General features: G+C 38.7%; 1 protein-coding gene across 2 annotated transcripts; it reads left to right on the forward strand.

The window, feature by feature from the left end:
• Positions 1–86: 86 nt before the first annotated feature.
• LOC129777775 (dihydroxyacetone phosphate acyltransferase) lies at positions 87–17,170 on the forward strand. Of its 2 annotated transcripts, XM_055784259.1 has the most exons (8): positions 87–403; positions 10,876–11,178; positions 11,240–11,416; positions 11,474–12,880; positions 12,942–13,114; positions 13,181–15,387; positions 15,450–16,256; positions 16,345–17,170. In XM_055784259.1, the coding sequence occupies exons 2-6, from the start codon at positions 10,921–10,923 to the stop codon at positions 13,311–13,313; spliced, it is 2,148 nt and encodes a 715-aa protein (XP_055640234.1). In that variant the 5' UTR covers positions 87–403; positions 10,876–10,920; the 3' UTR covers positions 13,314–15,387; positions 15,450–16,256; positions 16,345–17,170. The 2 variants fall into 2 exon arrangements, with proteins under 2 accessions (XP_055640234.1, XP_055640233.1); XM_055784258.1 differs by having other exon boundaries at positions 15,450–17,170.
• Positions 17,171–19,069: the final 1,899 nt, after the last annotated feature.

Genomic DNA, 19,069 nt, shown 5'->3' on the forward strand with positions numbered 1-19,069 from the left:
ATAATTTTTCCCATTTAACCATTTACTGGACGCGACGAACGCATTTTGGCGCCTGCTCACTCGCTGCCAGGTTTGCATGCTCTATAGTTGTGTATTTATCCATCCTCTCGCCGCACGAAGCAGTCATCTTGAAACGTCGGTATCGCGAACACAATGATTGCGTTCTCTTGAAGCTAATCGGTCGCGGAATTCAGAAATCACGGATTGCATGATTGCAACCGATTAGAAACTAACAAATAATCACAGTGCAATAATCTCCAAACGTCCCTCATTTTTCCAATAAGCAGACAGCCGCAAATAGTGCCATCGCGAAAGCGCGTGAGATAAGAACCTAGTGGATGAGTGTTGTTGTAGTGGGTGCAGAAAAGATTCTTCATAGTCGCGATTTTTTCACTTCCAGAAGGTGTGTTCCAGGAAGAGAGCTTTTTTTTGCTCGTGCTATATTCATTCCATTCTAGACAGAATAAGGTGAAATAAATATCAAAACGTAGTATCGTCCGATTGACGACGTCACTCTCGCATTTACATATGCATCGACCGGCAAACTCCCGTCGAGTGGTGTGGCATTGATGATCTTACACTCCTAAATTTGATATTCCGCATAACTAATTGCGATTGAATTCGATGATTAACATCAAGTTCCAAAATTTGGAGTTCCGAGGTGCTGGGAAACCGTTTTTTGTCACAGTGAAAAAATCGATCGATTTGTGTTCAACATCATCCAACATAGAAGAAGAATTATGATGCTACCAGCACACTCTCGCCTGGATACGGCTAACTTGACAAGTCATCCATCGTTCGATGCAGGAAAGAGACAGCGTGTCGTGTGTTTTGTTTTTGCTAGCGTGCGCCGAAGTGTATGTTTAGTAACAGTAACAGTTGTAGAACTGCATTTTGGTAGCTGTTAGCCTCGAAAAAGTTTGGAAATCGCTTTCGGCTATCTCTAAGCTAATATAAATGTTCAGCACACTTGCAACTGCTGGGAGGGTTATGTGAATTGACCGGTTTTCCATTCGCGATGACTGATCGATTGTTTTCTTTTTTGTGTACGTTCATTCAATCTCCCCTCCGAGGTCTGAATTAGGCTTTTGTTCGAATGGGCCTAACTTCTTCAGGTGAAATAGAATCGCGTTTACAACAATAACAAAAAGACGGGTGGGTAATGTCGGGGACATAACCGGAGTGACGTAGGACTATACAAAGGGGACAGCTTTTGTTAAATATATATTTTAAATATATTGTTTTATTTTCTTCTCCTACGTGATTACCTACCTATCTACCTGAAAAATGGATTAGTTTACTGTTTACTCTTTATGAATATGTTGATGGTTCTGAAAAGAACCTTTGGTGTTGAGTTTTTGTTATCACTCGATATTCCCATCTTGTTCGGTTAAACCTTTCTGTTTAGCTATTGCGTTTGCCACTCGCCACAGCTTTCAAAGTTGGAAAATTTCTTCCCATCCAGCTTGTGACATATTTTACAGTAAATTACATTCAATGGCACGTCGCATTACCACCACTCAGTATCGGATTGGAGGTAATTTTAACCTGTAATTGAACATTTGCGATGACAGCGGTACAGTGTCGACTTTCAATGTGGGGTCATAATTTGGACCCCGAACTCTATGTTTACAAAAATGTCCAACTAAATATGTCACATTACAGGTCCGTGTAAATTACTGAAATAAAAAAAATAAGTGTAAATTACTGTACTTTCAATCTAGAAGCAATTTAAGAATTGATGAAAATCAATAAGCTCAGAACAACTGCCAAATTCACATACTCATCATATCCTGACAAACAAATTATGAAAAAATCAATTTGTGTTTTATTATTATTTTGGATAATGTTTTAGAAAGCATTGAACTGTATTTCCTAAACTCTTTTTTGGAAGGTTTAATGGCCCTGAAAAGCGCCTTGATTAATGGAATGGTTCCAATTTAGAAAACTTAGTACTCGTGGTTTTGAAAAAAATGGATGGGTTATATCTATGATATAACCGCAAGGTTTACGTGGGACTACCTTAGCTTAGTAATCATTTATTTGTATTGATTAAATTGTTGATTGATTGGAACGATTTCCGAATTCAATTGAATTCAATATATTTGCTTTGTGAGTAAAGAGACTGAATAAATGCCATGTTTCATGCATTGTGATTATGTTCTTCATAACAAGTAAATTTAACGATAGTCCTTTTACGTTTGGTGTATATTTGGACAAAATATGTGAACGGAAGAATTATCAAACGATTATTTTATTTTACATTTCCCTCTGAAATTTGCATCTCTCAAGTGTACGTACTTCTCGAACCGCGAATTTGCTTGATTTGATGAACTTCAGGCACTCAGTTTCGATTTTGACATGTACGTCGAACGCACATTGTTTAATCAATAGGCGTTATCGCAGTAAACGGTTATCAACATTTTGCCTAATCATCGAATGGTATGCGTAGAAATTCAGTGAGTAGAGGATTTGAAGGCATATCCTTCAATGCAATCTTGAATAACGGAGCCAAAGCGTTGTGTTCGTACCCGCTTTTGTAATCTGTGTTGGGAAAACACTTTTAGGAGTGCAAAAAAAACATACGGGTGCAGAAGCACCCCTTGTATGAACCAACAATATTATAGTCTGCACAAAGACAAGCGAGTACAAAAGTACTCGCAGTTTGCATTTATTTGCAAAGCCCATTTCCTCAGACACCTTGGTTGTGAAGTCTGTGTTGGGGAAACACATTTCAGTCGGAACAAAAAAGCCTCCGACTTGCATGTATTTGCAATGCCAATTCCCCCACGCTCCATGGATTTGAAGTCTGTGTTACGGAAACTCATTTACTCATTTCAGTCGGATCAAAAATACCCCGACTTTCATGTATTTGCATTGCCAATTTCCCCACGCTTTATGGATTTGAAGTCTGTGTTAGAGAAACAAAGTTCAGTCAGATCAAAAATACCCGCGACTTTTATGTATTTGCAATGTCGATTTCTCCAACACTGTGTGATTTTGAAGTCTGTGTTAGGGAACACATTTCGGTGAGAACAAAAGTCCCCATACCTCCATGTATTTGCAATGCCGATTTCCCCAAGGCTGCTTGATTATGATGGCTGTGTTGGGGAAATCGTAAATCGGGCCAATCAAAACGAGGTAGTTAGGGCGTTTGGATAACGCTTAACATTTTACAGTTATTTAATTGTTTATCTAATGAAAAATTACATTTTATTAATTGCGATAGAAGCGTAGAAATATTCCCTATCAATTGATGCAAACATCTTTCCGATCCAGTAAGAAATGTTCGAGTTATAAGCATTCGGAATCTTTCATTTTTTCCTGCATGTTCTGTGTTTAGATTTTCATTTTACCCCCCATATTCTCCGGTTAGACGTAGTCCCACGTCAAAAAACCATTTCGAACGCCCTCGATGCCGCCTTGTTCTGGATTTGCCACCAAAGCAGTTTGTATAAAGAACAAACTTTTTACTTCTGCTACCTGATGCCGTTTTGCGATTGCGTTTGCCGCTCGCCACTCGCTGCAACTGCCTGTTATCTTGATGTCCACCGAACCGAATGTGTTCTGTTCCGAATGCGGGTTTTCTTATCGTCGCGAGCAGCTTTGCAAGCTAACTCGATCACTTCGGCGGCCGAAACTATATAACGCCGGCTAGGTGGACTGGTGCACTGGTACTAACGCGCTCGGCCTAGCTACCCTTGCGGGGAACTCCAGATCAACACGGTTCGAGCGGGATTTTGCCTTTCCCTTCACTTTTCCTCCTTTACCATGTCCAGACATGGCTGCTTGGGTTGGTTTGTTGATTTGTTGTGATGCGAACCGATGTGGTGTACGGTTTGAATGAGAATGATCGTTACGGCAGCGGAGCGGGGATTTTTAAGCTGACTGGCTGGCTCGAGAATTACGCATGTGTGAGACTGCGACCAATGTTTCGTTCATTTTTTTCTTTTTCCTTTCCAATCGTGCTTCATTGTATTTCGCTGCTGCTCTGATTGCCCGTTTTGGTCGGTACGATTTGAGAAGCACAAAATGGACCAATCAAAAATGGGCACATAGTGCATTTTGACAATGCTTGATATTTCAAAATTATTCAATTATTTATCTCAAGAAAAATGAAATGTTATTCGTTATGATAGATGCGTGGATATATTTTCTATCAATTGATGCAAAAACCTTTGCGATCTATTGAGAAATGCTCGAGTTATAAGCGTTCCAAATCTTGCATTTTTCCTACTTGTTCAGTGTCTAGATTTCCATTTCACCCCCTATATCTTCCGGTTAGACGTAGTCCTACGTCAAAAGGGGTGGCCTCGGTGCGCAATGTCAACAAATGCGCCCGAGTGCTTTTATACACTAGTGACGACTACTGTGTTCCTTACCATGCAACGGATCGCTTCCCATATTGTTTATCTTATCTTGGTTGAATGAGTGTAATCAACCTTGCGAAGATAACTATTCAAGCATCTGTAAGTATCGAACTGATTAGGTAACAGCAATAATATAACAATATTCGGAGTAATGTTTCTGCAATTTTGGTTCACCTGCAGAGAAGCGTGCAACTAAACCGCATTAAATTATTTGTGAGAAGGACAACGATCACATTTTATTCAATCTTACAATTTAAATCGCTGTCTTGTTAACGAGTAATTTAGGGTCATTTAAAACGTTGAGTGCCAGGGTTTTATAGCGATTCTATGGAAATTTTTAAACGTATTAAGGCCATCGTTTCTTATCGTAGTGAAAAATATTTTTGTTCGAAAGGGAATGCTTATAAGCTTATCAGCCCTATTCTGTATTCCGACGGATTTCCATTTCGCTCGAAACCAATATTTCGTTCAAGTTATAATTTTACATTCCCTGTTTCGTACGTTTTGCCCTTTTATTTTTCGAAGAGCAACAGATGGAATGAAATGTAAAAACAACTCGAACGGAATACAGAATGGAATTTTATCAAGTCATTCGAAATATTTCGAATCGATCGAAATACAGAATAGGGGTGTATATGCTTATATTAGTTACGTTTATTATCATATGTTATACTGTCAGTCAGCGGTGACTGACGTGGCGGTCAACGTGTTAAAGAGTACCCAAGTTTGGATAACATGGTGTTTATAATTCAAACATATCATGTACAAAACATACCACCCGTTGTCGCAGTATAGCTTTTCGTTTCTTTTTCATGCACAGAAAAAAATAATTCCTTCTATAACATTTCTTTGTAGAATACTTTTTCATAGAAAGTAACTAGAAATTTACACATTTTGCTAGTATGATTAAATACTCCATAGGTTTTTCCCGTGAAAAGAAAACATTCTCTGAATAAAAAGAAGGTTTCTATGAGAATTTTTTTTCTCCGTGCATGTTACCAATTGAAGTCTGGGGAACCGAGTGCACAGCGGGGCGGCGCCATACAAATGCTGGCCAAATAAATAAATAAATACCCAAATGCATGTTTTCAGAAAGGTATACACTAGGGTGCCAATGAAAATCTCGAATTTCAAGAAGTTGCCCCATAAAAAATGTTCACCACCTCGAAAAAACAGCCTATGCAAAATATCTGCTCAATCGGACTTAAGGGAGAGCGGCGCAAAGCGATCAAAGTTTGAGTTTTTTGAAAATCGAAAAATCACCCTCCCGCCTTGGATGATTTTTCTATTCGGGAATCGGGGTTTTCGGAAAAAATGTTGATGCCAAATGTCGTACAATTGCATGAAACATCGAGATCTAGTGTCATCTCGGGAAAAAAAATTTTTGGTCAGAAATCAACACTTTGGGACTTTTGGGATTTTTTTTCGGACTACGAGACGAAACATATAGTTTTGGGTGCCAATAAAAATAATTACCCCGATTTTTCATTTGGAACTTGATGCGAAATGTTGATTTGCACGATAAAATACCCTCTGCAAAACATTAACTCATTCGAACTTAATTTTTTAGCGCCTAATTTAGGTTTTTTGAAAACCAAAAAAGAACCGGAAATTGGGGAAACCCCAGAAACTGAACAATAGTATATGCCTATCAGTGCAAGTGAGAAAAGTGTAAGGGTAAGATAACCTTTTCGTGAACGGATTATCTGGAGAGGGGCTGTCCACATACCACATACCAAGTATGATTTCGGACAACCCCCTCCCCCTCCGTGGACATGCGTGGATATTCCTTATACCCCTCCCCCCGAGTGGTGAAAAATCTTGAAGGATAATTATGTCTAATAATGATTTTATATTATAATGATTAATTTTAGCTGGAATATCACCTGCAGTATCACCGTGATCGATGATTTCGTTGACCTATAAAACTTAATTCTTAGAGTAAGACTGCAATATCTGAAGATTAAGGCGGGTGGAGTCTTAAGAGCGCACTAGAACCGTTGACTGGGGCGTTGATTTTTATACGTTCAGCTACGAGCAGTACTTGTTGGAATTCGAGACTAGTTGCTTGGTAGAAGCTCATAATACACATTTTTTTCAGTCCCACCTGACCCAGACTTTCTTTTCCTTCAGGCGAAAACCTGGTTCGGGATTCTAGTCACTTGCCCAAGATTTTTTTTTAGCTCTGCTTTTCACAATTCGCAACAAATATTATCGTAGCGTTTATGAAACGAATTGCTGATTGAGATGCGTTCCTTCAAATGTTTTTCGATAAAACAAACCCTTATTCCGGAATTCGATTAGATTTGAAATTGGCACAATGTTGCATCCTTTAGTCTGATCGAGCCAAATCCTAACGGGTTGTACAAATGTTGCAACCTTGGATTGCAGAATGCAAAAGTTGATATCGTTCCGATTTTTTTTTTGACGTGGGACTACGTCTAACCGGAATATATAGGGGGTAAAATGAAAACCTAAATACAGAACATGCAGGATATAATGCAAGATTTCGAATGCTTATAACTCAAACATTTCTTACTGGATCGGAAAGATGTTTGCATCAATTGATAGGAAATATTTCTACGCATCTATCGCAATTAATAAAATGTTATTTTTCATTAGATAAACAATTGGATAAATGTAAAATGTTAAGCGTTACCTAAACGCTCTAACTGCCAAGTTTTGATTGGCCCGATTAACGGTTTCCCCATCACAGCCATCAAAACCAAGCAGCCTTGGGGAAATCGGCATTGCAAATACATGGAAGAAAGGGGACTTTTGTTCTCACCGAAATATGTTCCCTAACACAGACTTCAAAACCAAGCAGCGTTGGAGTAATCGGCATTGCAAATACATGAAGGTAGGGAGAGCTTTTATTCCCACCGAAATGTGTTCCCTAACAAAGATTCCAAAACTAAGGTACCTGGGGGAAATCGGCATTGCAAATAAATGCAAGTCGGGGGTATTTTTGTCCCGACTGAAATGTATTTCCCTAACACAGACTTCAAATCCATGGAGCGTGTTGAAATTGCCATTGCAAAATCATGCAGGTCGTGGGTATTTTTGTTCCGATTGAAATGTGTTTCCCTAACACAGACTTCAAATCCATGGAGTGTGTGAAAATTGTCAAGATGTGTGGGGAAATCGGTTTTGCAAAAGAATGCGAAATGCGAGCACTTTTATACTCGCTTGCCTTTGTACAGTCTAGAATATGTTTCCCTAACACGGTCTTCTAAACTAAGGAACCTGGGAAAATCTTTCAGACACTAGAGGCGAATGAACATTCAAGTTTAAAGCATCTGTAGTATAAAAACTAGAAGTTGATGTTGTTGATTCATGCAAGCCGGGGATACTTCTGCACCCGTATGTTTTGTTTTGCTCTCAAAAAAGCGTTCTCCTAACACGGATTACAAAAAGTTACGAACACAACGCTTTGGCTCCGTTATTCAAGATTGCATTGAAGGATATGCCTTCAAATCCTCTACTCACTGAATTTCTACGCATACCATTCGATGATTAGGCAAAATGTTGATAACCGTTTACTGCGATAACGCCTATTGATTAAACAATGTGCGTTCGACGTACATGTCAAAATCGAAATTGAGTGCCTGAAGTTCATCAAATCCAGCAAATTCGCAGTTCGAGAAGTACGTACACTTGAGAGATGCAAACTTCAGAGGGAAATGTAAAATAAAATAATCGTTCGATAATTCTTCCGTTCATATATTTTGTCCTAGGAATCATACCTAACGTAAAAGAACTTTCATTTAATTTACTTGTAACGGATAAAATTATCTATCACAATGTATGAATTGACCTTACATGGCATTTATTCAGTCTTTTTACTCACAAAGCAAATAAATTGAATTCAATTGAATTCGGAAATTGTTTCATTCAATCAAAAGTTTAATCAACACAAACAAATGATTACTAAGCTAAGGTAGTCCCACGTCAACCTTGCGGTTATATCATAGGTATAACCCACCCATTTTATCCCAACAGTTTATTTTTTTAGGCTCATTTAGCAATTCAGCTGTAACAGAGCCGAATTCATTTGTACATTTTTTATCTTAAGATAACTTTTGTTGTATATTACACTGTTACCATTTTGAGGCATAAGAGTATCGCTATCTATCGATAAACATTTGTTTTATCTAGAACACAGTAGCCCTTTTAGGTACAAGAGAATTCCTATTCTATCGATGCACAACACACGTCTCCGGCGTAAGAATATTGCTATTGTTCGAATGTTCACAGCGGGACTGTTGATATGAGGCTTCCTTTGTTGCGTTATTAATAGTGCCAATTACCGATGCAGCAGACTGAAAATGTGAACGGTAAGGGACTGGGATTACCGACACATGATGATTGTTGCGTGGACATTGTAGCTAGAATAACACACTAAGATGGTCAGTTGAGGGGCCCTGAGTTATTAGCTCATGATCGTTCGCTTAGTAGCATCCACACGCATCCAATTAGGCTACGAAGACCCCCTAATATCGTTCGGATTGCGATATGTAAAATCCGATCGGGTTTCGAAATATTTTTTAATAGGTAGTCCATACATGGAAGCGTTTTTCGCACCCATACTTATCAGGTGCTCATGAATGGTGGTTTTATACAACGCATCTACTAGTTCATTTGTCGTGTACCGAGGATTATTCTTGAGAAGTGTTTCAATTTGATTGTCATTAGTAGTAGCATGGACTTTTCAGACAACCCAAGAAACAGATCTCCAGAGATACGGTCCGTGTACCTATGTAATAATTTTTTGTTCGTTTCAAAACCTTAAGAGATGTGGAAAAATGAAAACAAAGCCGTTTTAAGAGCTGAAGCTGAATCGAAACCCGCACTTAAGTCTTCATTTTCAATACTACTAAAATTCCACATTTTTTTGTATCTTTGGAAGTATTTACCCTGACGGAATCCATGGTCCTCTATTACCGATTCAACAAAAATTACCGATCCGAGTTCATGTGCGTTTCTTTCAAAATATACATTTCAGGGAAAAAGTTAAGTCTTATGAAAAAAATATGGATGTTTGACCAGGCAGCACTCTCAGGCAACTCAGTCTTTTTATTGATGAATACAGAATGTTCAGGGCCCAATATAGTTTAAAAAATCTTATAAATACAGAACAGATTTACTTAAAAATGTATTTGAAGATTCCACGTGGACATTATCTAAACCCCCTTCCCCCTCACCGTGGACAAGCGTGGACATTTTCATAACCCCTACCTCCCCTAAAGTTGTCCACGTGGTATGTGGACAGCCCCAGAGTAGTTTGGTTTGAATTGTCTGTTTTCTTTCTCATTATATTCCTTATATTCCTAAAGCTGGAAGCTTGGTTGGCATCCATCGTCATTCAGCAACGTTGTCTCCAGCAGCTTACGCACAAGAAAGGCAACGAACTGACTGTACCTTCGATGATCGGAGTTTCACTAGCACAAGACGTTACGAGCATCAATCCAGAAGAACCGTTGCGATATTTTGTATCATGTGCTATCATGCGTTACTACTAGGATTGGGCGATCTCAGAACGATTTTTCGAAGATCGATCTTTTCCACTCCGATTTCCGATTTTTGGATCGATCTTTTAGACTCGAAAAAATTCGAAAATCGAAAGAATCTAAGAAAAACTTTTTGTAGATCTTTTTCTTTCATTATACATCGATTTTAATCTAACCATGACCATGAGTAATGGACAGTTATCAGTTTCTGAATATACAGTAATCTATATATATATATATATATATATATATATATATATATATATATATATATATATATATATATATATATATATATATATATATATATATATATATATATATATAAATGGATTTCTGTCTGTCTGATTCTTATGGACTCGGAAACTACTGAACCGATCAACATGAAAATTGGTATGTAGGGGTTTTCGGGACCGGGGAAGGGTTTCGTGATAGTTTGAGACCCCTCCCCCCTCTCTAAGGGATGGCTGCCATACAAATAAAACACAAATTTCTACATTACTCGGGAATTAAACTAGCAAATGAAACTAAATTTGGCATATGGAGGTTTTATGGTGCAATAAATGATTCTATGTTGGTTGGACTCTCCACCTCCCTCTCTAAAGGGGGGGCTGTCATACAAATGAAACACAAATTTCTGCATTACTAAAGATCGATTCTTTGGTACCGATTTATTCAGTGGATCGGACCATACACCGTTTGGAGAATCGATTCGACAAGATCAATCTTTTTATAAAGATTGCCCAATCCTAGTTTCTACACGAAGAATGTCTCAACATGCATCGTATATGGAACATTAAATGCATGCATTTAAACGTCTATCTTCTAGCTTGCTAAATATAAGACTAAAAATGAATTCAAATTTAGACCAAATGTTTCGGTATTTCCCAGGATAAATATAAAATAATTTGAATAAAAACATATTTCTTAACCATAAACCGCAATCGTAACAAGATTTAATGCAAAATTTCAATTGAATGATTCCCAATCATTAGCACCCAATCATAGAAGGCGAAGCGAATCATTAGCTGAATCTCAGAATGGGCGAGTCCAGCGGTCTATCAGGCGCAGAATGTGGATCTTCCACGGCCGAGGACACACACAGCAAAGACGAGGATCCTGTCCGTAATCTTTTGGAGCCATTTAGAAATCTTCTTGGCCCCGGTATGAGCCATATGACCGATATGACGAAACGGTACAGTCCCGCGTTCCCGTACCCCAAGGACAGACCGGCTTCACCAGCGGAATTGAAAAAGCTGGTTTTGAACAGCGAACGGATACGAACAATGGTTGAAAAGGTATGTAGTGAAATCGGTGCCACGAACATTTTAATTGATTATGTGTTTTGTCCGTTTTTAGGAATCGCAGGGTGATTCGAAGAAAGCAGCCGTGACGATGAATCTTGTGAAAAACATTCTGAACGAAATTGGACTGGATGAAAGTTTGCCGATTATTCGCACACTTGGGACGATTTTGAACTTCATCTTCAGTCGAATCCTCACCGGGATGCATGTTAATGAGGAGAAGTTGGAGAAGGTATGATGGTTTTAGTTTCACTGCTTCAAAAGTACGAATTGATGAACTGACTTTCAGCTAAAATCCAGATTCGGCAAACAAACCGTGTTATATTTACCCAGTCACCGAAGTTACGGCGACTTTATACTCATGTCGTATGTTTCGTTCTGCCACAACATCGCGATTCCGGGAATCGCTGCCGGTATGGACTTTTACTCGATGGCGTTTATGGGAAACATCTTGCGGAACACTGGTGCGTTCTATATGCGTCGGAGTTTCGGGAACGATCGGATCTACTGGATTATCTTCAAGGAGTATATGCGCCAGCTGATGCGAGCCTACGATAGTGGGGTGGAATTTTTCCTGGAGGGCACCCGTAGTAGGAGTAATAAGGCGCTCACGCCCAAAATTGGACTGCTGTCGATGGCGTTGGAGCCACTGTTTATGGGAGAGGTACCGGACGTGCTGGTAGTGCCTGTTAGTGTGTCTTACGATCGACCTCTGGAGGAACACTTGTTTGTTTATGAATTGTTGGGGGTTCCAAAACCGAAAGAGTCGACCAAAGGTCTGCTGAAGGCTATGAGTATACTTAAGGACAATTATGGCTCGATTTATTTCGAGTATGGTGATCCAATTTCGGTCAAGGAATACTTTGGAGCAGATCTAAATCGATTCCAGCATGCAGCTAATCCCAGCCATGTGCAAACACTGACGAAATCGGAATTGGCGTTGATTCAGAACTTGGCCTTCGATGTTGTTCATTTACAACAGGAGAAAATAGTTCTCACTACATTCCATCTGATATCGATCTATTATAACTACCAAAAATATTTAGGGAAGCCTGTTACCTTGACGGAACTGATCGAAGGATTGAGTTTCATGTTGGATATTTTTAAGGATCTCGGGGCGGTAACAACGATTCAAAAAGTCGGTCATCTAGAAGAAGACAGAGAGCTGATACGTGCTAGTATCATTGAAGCTCTTGCCGTGCATCGAAATATTCTTCAACTAACGACGGATGATGTACTCGTAATTACCAAATCTCATTACGATTTTAGCCAAGTGGACAAGCGGAAACTCAAAGGCCACAACCTGTCGGATGTTGTAATGAAACTGTCTGTGCCAATTTTCACCCTGCAGTTGTACTGCAACCCTTGCCTTCATTGGTTGGCACAACCAGCGCTGGTGCTGCTGGCGGCTAAGAAGTTGTCCCGAGAGGGAGAAGTACGCTTGAGCGAGTTAAAAGAAGCAGTTGGTGAGCTAAGGAATCTATATGCGAGTGAGTTTGTACTCCACGCTCGAAGAGAGCAACGAGAATTTGATGCGACAGTAGCACACTTGATAAAGTTTGGTTTGATGGCACAAGGTTCGGATGAATCAGTAGTGTGCTTGTTGTTAAACAGTGGGAACGAAAATGTGTATCTGAGCTCAGTGGGACCGTTTGTTTGCTGCTATTTACAAATTACCACCGTACTATTGAATAAGGTAGGTGAAATGGCTCATAAAATTAACTTCTGTCTTTTCAAATATTCATACATTTTTTCAGCTCTCCGAATCACCTTTCAAAGAAAAAGACTATCTAGCTAAAGTACAAGAATTCGTTGAACAACTTCTGCTGCGGAAAGATAAAAATGTTCATCCCTATTGCCTCTCGTTAGACAGCATCAGTCTGGCGCTGCACTCTTTGGTCGCGTTGGATGCCATCAGCAAAACGAAAGAGTATACCAGCCATATAGATCTGCGCCAGAAAACATCAAATCATCTCAAACATAATTTTCTTTCTAGAAACGACGCAACGCTGTTTAGCATCGATCCCAGCCGAATCCACACCCTGAACGTGACACTGCAAGCGTACTGTGACGAGCTCCCGTTTGAGTATCTGACCTTCCAGGGGGCCGTGACGGAGTCCAAGTTGTAGAATTGGCTCCCGACGCCAGCTGATCGATCGAGGAATTTCCTCCAGCTGGTTCGTCTGGTATTCGCCATTGTGATGAGATTGCTGCAGTGCATTTTGCGCTTAGTGCGGCTGGTTGGATTGCGAGCGCTCGCCGCAATCCGGTGGAGATAGTTACCCTATCCGCGCGGCGCTTGAATGAACACACGGTGTATTGTATGTATGAAGAGGGATGTTTTCAGGTATGGTGTGTTGTGCAATTCGTGTTTATAACAAACTGTTGTTGGGAGCTTGCGTAATAGGTATGCGATTATGTATACTCATAATAATTATGTTTCCCTTAGGTCAATATGCGATATGTATTAAAAACTAGACTTCAAATAAGTTGTGGATAACGTTACGAATGTATATAATCGATAGTAATTGTGCTTCTGTGTTTATCAAACGACTTCTCCAAATTGTATTGCTCACGTAGTATTCAATCAAGTAAAAATTAAATTATTTTACAACAATCGGTTCTAAGCGATTATACACTGCTTCGAAATATGCCCAAAATTATATGAACATCGAAGAATCAGATCCCATCAACTTGTCTGTCTGGATAATTAGGGCAGATAGGGGCAATATGACCGGGGGCGGGGCGAAATGGGCCACAATGACATTTTTTTTCCAATAATTGTGTTAGAAATACTCTTATTAAGTATCTCCGTGAAAACCGTATTCAAATTCAATTGTTTTATAAAGATACTAGCTGACCCGGCAAACTTCGTCCCGCCCAAAAAAATTTTTTTCGTTATCACATCCACGTTTTCTTACTAAGCGCACGTCCATGGGTCCAATAACAGAACTGTTCATTGATTGATCATCTAATCAACTCTTTAAAACTATTTTTTAATATAAAATTTCAACACTTCTACCAAAATTCGACATTATAATATCAGATTATTCTCAGACACAATTCTCGTGCTAGATTTTTCATCCACTTTCAAATAACATGTTTCTTCGTTACATGGAACAAATGTTTGATTCAGAAAATATGATAGACTGAAGACAGTCCTAAATCGGACAATTCCTTTCTCGAGTTTTGCTCTTATCAACCACATTTGGCGTTCCATTTTTATTTATATAAGATAGAAGACGATATAGGAGTGCGTTTTATCACATTAAAATCCATTTCCACTTTCGAACGAAGATCAATTTTGTTACCGCAAACATCAAATGGTCGGTATTAAGTCAGAGGGGACCAAGTCGCAAAATTGAAAATTTCGAGTTATTGATTGCATTAGGTTAAGCATTTCGTGAGCTACATTTCAAATTAATCAGATTTGTAAAATCACGCGTACAGCAGAAATAACGTATCGAAATTGTTTCGAATGCGCAATGAAACCCCTTATAGCACCAAACTTCAAGCTCGTTTTTCTCGAAATCATAAAAATGTCACATGGTCCGGTCTGATTTAACACCGACCAAATGGACTAACAACGCTTGTCAACATGTTATTGTAGAACACATCCGAATTGAAACGCACGTTTAGTTAACACTATTGAGAAGTTAATTTGAATGTACAGCTGAACAATTTCAACGCGTTGTTTAGGTGTGTATTGTTCCATGGTTAAAATTGTACTGAAATGACGCTTCCAACGCGGTATGACATTTGTTAATCTGACATCTCTGTCAAAAGTTATGGGGTTGCCAAATGCTTCCACTTTAAATGGCCCACCCTGTATGAATTTGTGTTTCATTTGTATGGCAGCGTGGCCACCCTCCACCCCCCTTAGAGAAGGGGGTGGAGTTTCGAATTATCATAAGAACCTTCCCTGACTCCAAAAACCCCTACATATTTTTTTATTTTCATGTCGATCGGTTGAGTAGTTTCCGAGTCCATAAGAATCAGATAGTGAAATGGTGTTTATCGACCTTTCAAAAGCGCCACCCAAAACTCTCACTTCGGACATCAGAAGCAATCTCCGCTGCCAGGGTTCAAAGATTTAATCGCCTTGCAGTCGGGAAATTCTACGATTTACTGGAGGACTTACAGCAGAAATACAACATTTCACCAGTGAGCCAATTCAACGTCGATGAGACATTAGTGATTCCAGTAACTATCTTTCATCAATAGGAGAAGGAAGTAAACTAAAAATTATTATCTTCATTCAACAGGTGCCAAAAATCCAAATCCTAGACATACGGGGAAAAAGGCAGATGTGCGCTATAACTTGAACTGAGTGCTGGGTGCTGAGCACGGAATAACGATTATACAATTTTCCACAGAACACTCTATGTTGCTACTGTGGGACACAATTCAGTTCCTCTATACTGTGTCCAACTTCTAGAAGACCAGGGTATGATCTTGCTGCTTTGTGTCATTGTAAACAAACACGCTTCAATTTGTATTCTAATGTATTTGTATTGGTAACTATCATACACTGAATGATTTTCATATGTGTGTGTACAAGTTTAGCGTAAACAAATATTTTGTATTTTTCAAGTGTCAAGTTTCTATAAGACCAGTTACGTTTTCCGTTGTTTTCAGTTAGTTTGATTAATAAATCTAGAGAATGCCGAAAGGAAAAGTACTCACGGATAGAGAAAAAGGACAAATCGATGCAATTCACCGAGAAAATGTTGGAATTAAAGAATTTGCTCGTCGGATTGGACGATCCCATCAAGTAGTTCTCAATTAGTTGACGAATCCTCGAGGATACGGTAAGAAGGAGAGAGCTCTACGTAAATCGAAGCTCTCTGACCGGGATAAGCGGAAAATAATTGCGGAACTGCTTCGAATACTGCGAAATCGCTTACGCAAATAAAGCAATCTTTAAATTTAAATGTTTCATCGGAGACAATTCGTCAATTTTTTGTAAAAAGTCCTTACATAAAAAGGTTAAAGCTTCTAATCCTACACCATCTCACATCGTAAGACGTCTGAGTTTTGCCAAAGCTCACATGAATCAACAGTGCGACATGGTATGTCATGAAAAAGAACGTTTTGAAAAGAATACATTTTGCTACATAACGAAAAGATCCTCATTTTTTTTACATTTAACTTTGCTAGGTTATTTTCAGTGACGAAAAAAGTTCAATTTGGATGGTCCTGAAGGTTTCAACGGGTATTGACATGATTTACGGAAGAAGGAACAGTATTTTACAACCAGGAATTTTGGTGGAGGCTCGTGCATGGTTTGGGTGGAATTCTGTGCAACTTCAAAGCTCAAGATAGCTTTCACATCATTCAAGGATTACATACATGTTCTGAAATCCATGCGTGGATATCGTCACATTCCAGCAAAATAATACTACTGTCAACACCAGCAAGGAAACTAAGCAATGGATTAAAGACCAAAAGCATAATTTTTGAGAGTGACTGGCTAGTTCTCCAGACTTGAATCCTGTTGAAAATCTTAGGAGGATCCTTGTACGCAGAATCTACACTGAAGGAAAGCGGTACACCACGATTGAAGAGCTCATGGTCGCAATTTGGGAAAAATGGAAAAATGTCGAGAAATCCGTTCAACAGAATTTGGTAAATAGTATTCCAACACGAATTTTCAAGGTTATTAGTCGAAATGGCAAGGTCACCAATTATTGACATGTAAATCAGCCTATCGTTTTGAATTTTTCATTGATAATACTTATGAATTTTGAAATGGTCTTATAGAAACTGGACAGCTGAAATTATCATATTTGAGCACAATAAATAAACAAACTACTCTTATGAACGAAATTGACGTTAAATATACTTTTTTCTAAGCATTTTACGATGTAAGAATGTATCTTGTTGAAATTCTAACTGTTTGTGTTGCAACGAAATATAATCAGGCTGGTCTTATAGAAGTTGGACAGAGAGTACGATGCCACTAGTGGGTACATAACTGCACAGACGTTCTCTGTTCCTGCTTTGAGTAACGTAAAATTGCAGTCTAATCACATTGATCACATTGTTATTTTTGCACATGCAAACTGAATGAAATTCAATTAAATATACGTGATAGTTTGCAAAATAGAATAAACTTTCCTTTTATGAATTTGTTACGTTAATTCCTAGCGAAAATATGATTAAAAGATTAAATCAACTAACATGGTCATATTACCCCGCATGGTGGACCATTTTGCCGCGTAGTGTTCTCAATCGGCGGAAATTGAACACATTTTAAAAAGTGTAAATTTTCCACATAACCTTTTTAAAAGCATATTCATACAATGTACATCGGTCAATATGGTTTCAAATCATGAGATTTTAATAATTTATAAATATTCCTACATGATTTAGGATGTTTCGTTCTTAGGGGGACCATATTGCCCCTATCTACCCTACGAGGTCTGTTCGAAAAGTAACGCGACTTTCGAATTTACGCGGGTTACGTATGTATATCCGAGTCTAGATTTTTGGTGACATTATGTTGTGACTCATGTCTTTCACTTATGCTGACAAATACGGCCATTTTGAATGTTCAGGTAATTTTTGACAACGGCTTTTTTTACACGTGTTTTGGTTCATCCCTCGATTTTTGCCAATTGCAAAAAGTGAATCAAAGAATCTGTATCAAATTTTGTGTGAAAAGCAAATTAAGTGCACGAACATATTCCGAATGTTGATTGTGACATCTAGTGAACTTACTTTGGAGCGAAACAACGTTTATGAAAGTTCGAAAAAATGTTCTCGAAGGGTCGAAGAGATGTAAACGGCGCAAAGCGTTCCGGAAGCCCGAGCACATCAACCACTGAAATCGAATATAAGTAATCCGTGGGTATACAAAAATTGTGATACTTTTAGAACAGCTCTCGTAGATAGAGTGGTCCACTCTATCCCATTCCATTAAACATTTCCATAGTCATAGCCGATTTTGCTCCAGCACTACGAAGGGATTTCTCTAGAGATATGCAATAGGCGAAAATCGAAGATGAACCAGAACACGTGTTAGAAAAGCAGTTGTCAAAAATTAACTGAACATTCATAATAGCCTCTCTCACTTATACTTGTCAGCAGTCAAACCGGTGATCGAAGAAAAATTAATAGCCTGCGTTGCTCTTTCAAGCTCCTCCTTCTTCCAACATTGTCTGCCCATTCTCTTTTTGTAATGGACATCTAGTCAATCAATAAGACCAAAGAAAAGCCTCAAACCTGTAGGACCAATTCACCCCACAGAAACGTGTTCATGTCACCATACACGCGAAGCTCACGACACCTTTTGGGACTGTTTCAACGAAGTGACATTAAAAATGATAGTCAACATCGCGGTCAGGAAAAAAATCCCATTGCTGACGAAATCGACTGTGGTGGCTAACCTGCGGCCCACAGCCTGATTTAAAAAAAATCATTTGAGCGAAATTAAGAATATAGTTGAAAATTCTTCCATACAATCGAATAAAAAAATAGGTGGGTTATATCTTCGATATAACCGCAAGATTGACGTGGGACTACATTTTGGTGTAAACAAGAATACTCCTACTTATTTGTATTTGAAAAAGCGGATTCCCACAGGTACATTGATTTTGAAGTCTGTGTTGGGGAAACCGTAAATCGGGCCAATCAAAACTTGGCAGTTAGGGCGTTTAGATAACGCTTGACATTTTACAGTTATTAAATTGTTTATCTCATGGAAAATAGCATTGTATTAATTGTGATAAACGCGTAGAAATATTTCCTTTCAATTGATGCAAACATCTTTCTGTGTTTAGGTTTTCATTTCACCCCCATATAATCCGGTTAGACGTAGTCCCACGGCAAAATAACTTTGTTAGTAATTCTGTTAATCGTGTGTATCCAAGCTGATCATTTT

The sequence above is a fragment of the Toxorhynchites rutilus genome, chromosome 3, assembly GCF_029784135.1.
Source record: "Toxorhynchites rutilus septentrionalis strain SRP chromosome 3, ASM2978413v1, whole genome shotgun sequence".
Lineage (NCBI taxonomy): Eukaryota > Metazoa > Arthropoda > Insecta > Diptera > Culicidae > Toxorhynchites > Toxorhynchites rutilus.

Bases quoted from the DNA above. Each gene is read 5' to 3' on its own strand.
- LOC129777775 (XM_055784258.1), top strand. From the start codon at position 10,921: ATGGGCGAGTCCAGCGGTCTATCAGGCGCAGAATGTGGATCTTCCACG. The intron at 11,179-11,239 runs GTATGTAGTGAA...GTCCGTTTTTAG, and splicing joins TACGAACAATGGTTGAAAAG to GAATCGCAGGGTGATTCGAA. The intron at 13,115-13,180 runs GTATACCAGCCA...TTTTCTTTCTAG, and splicing joins GCCATCAGCAAAACGAAAGA to AAACGACGCAACGCTGTTTA.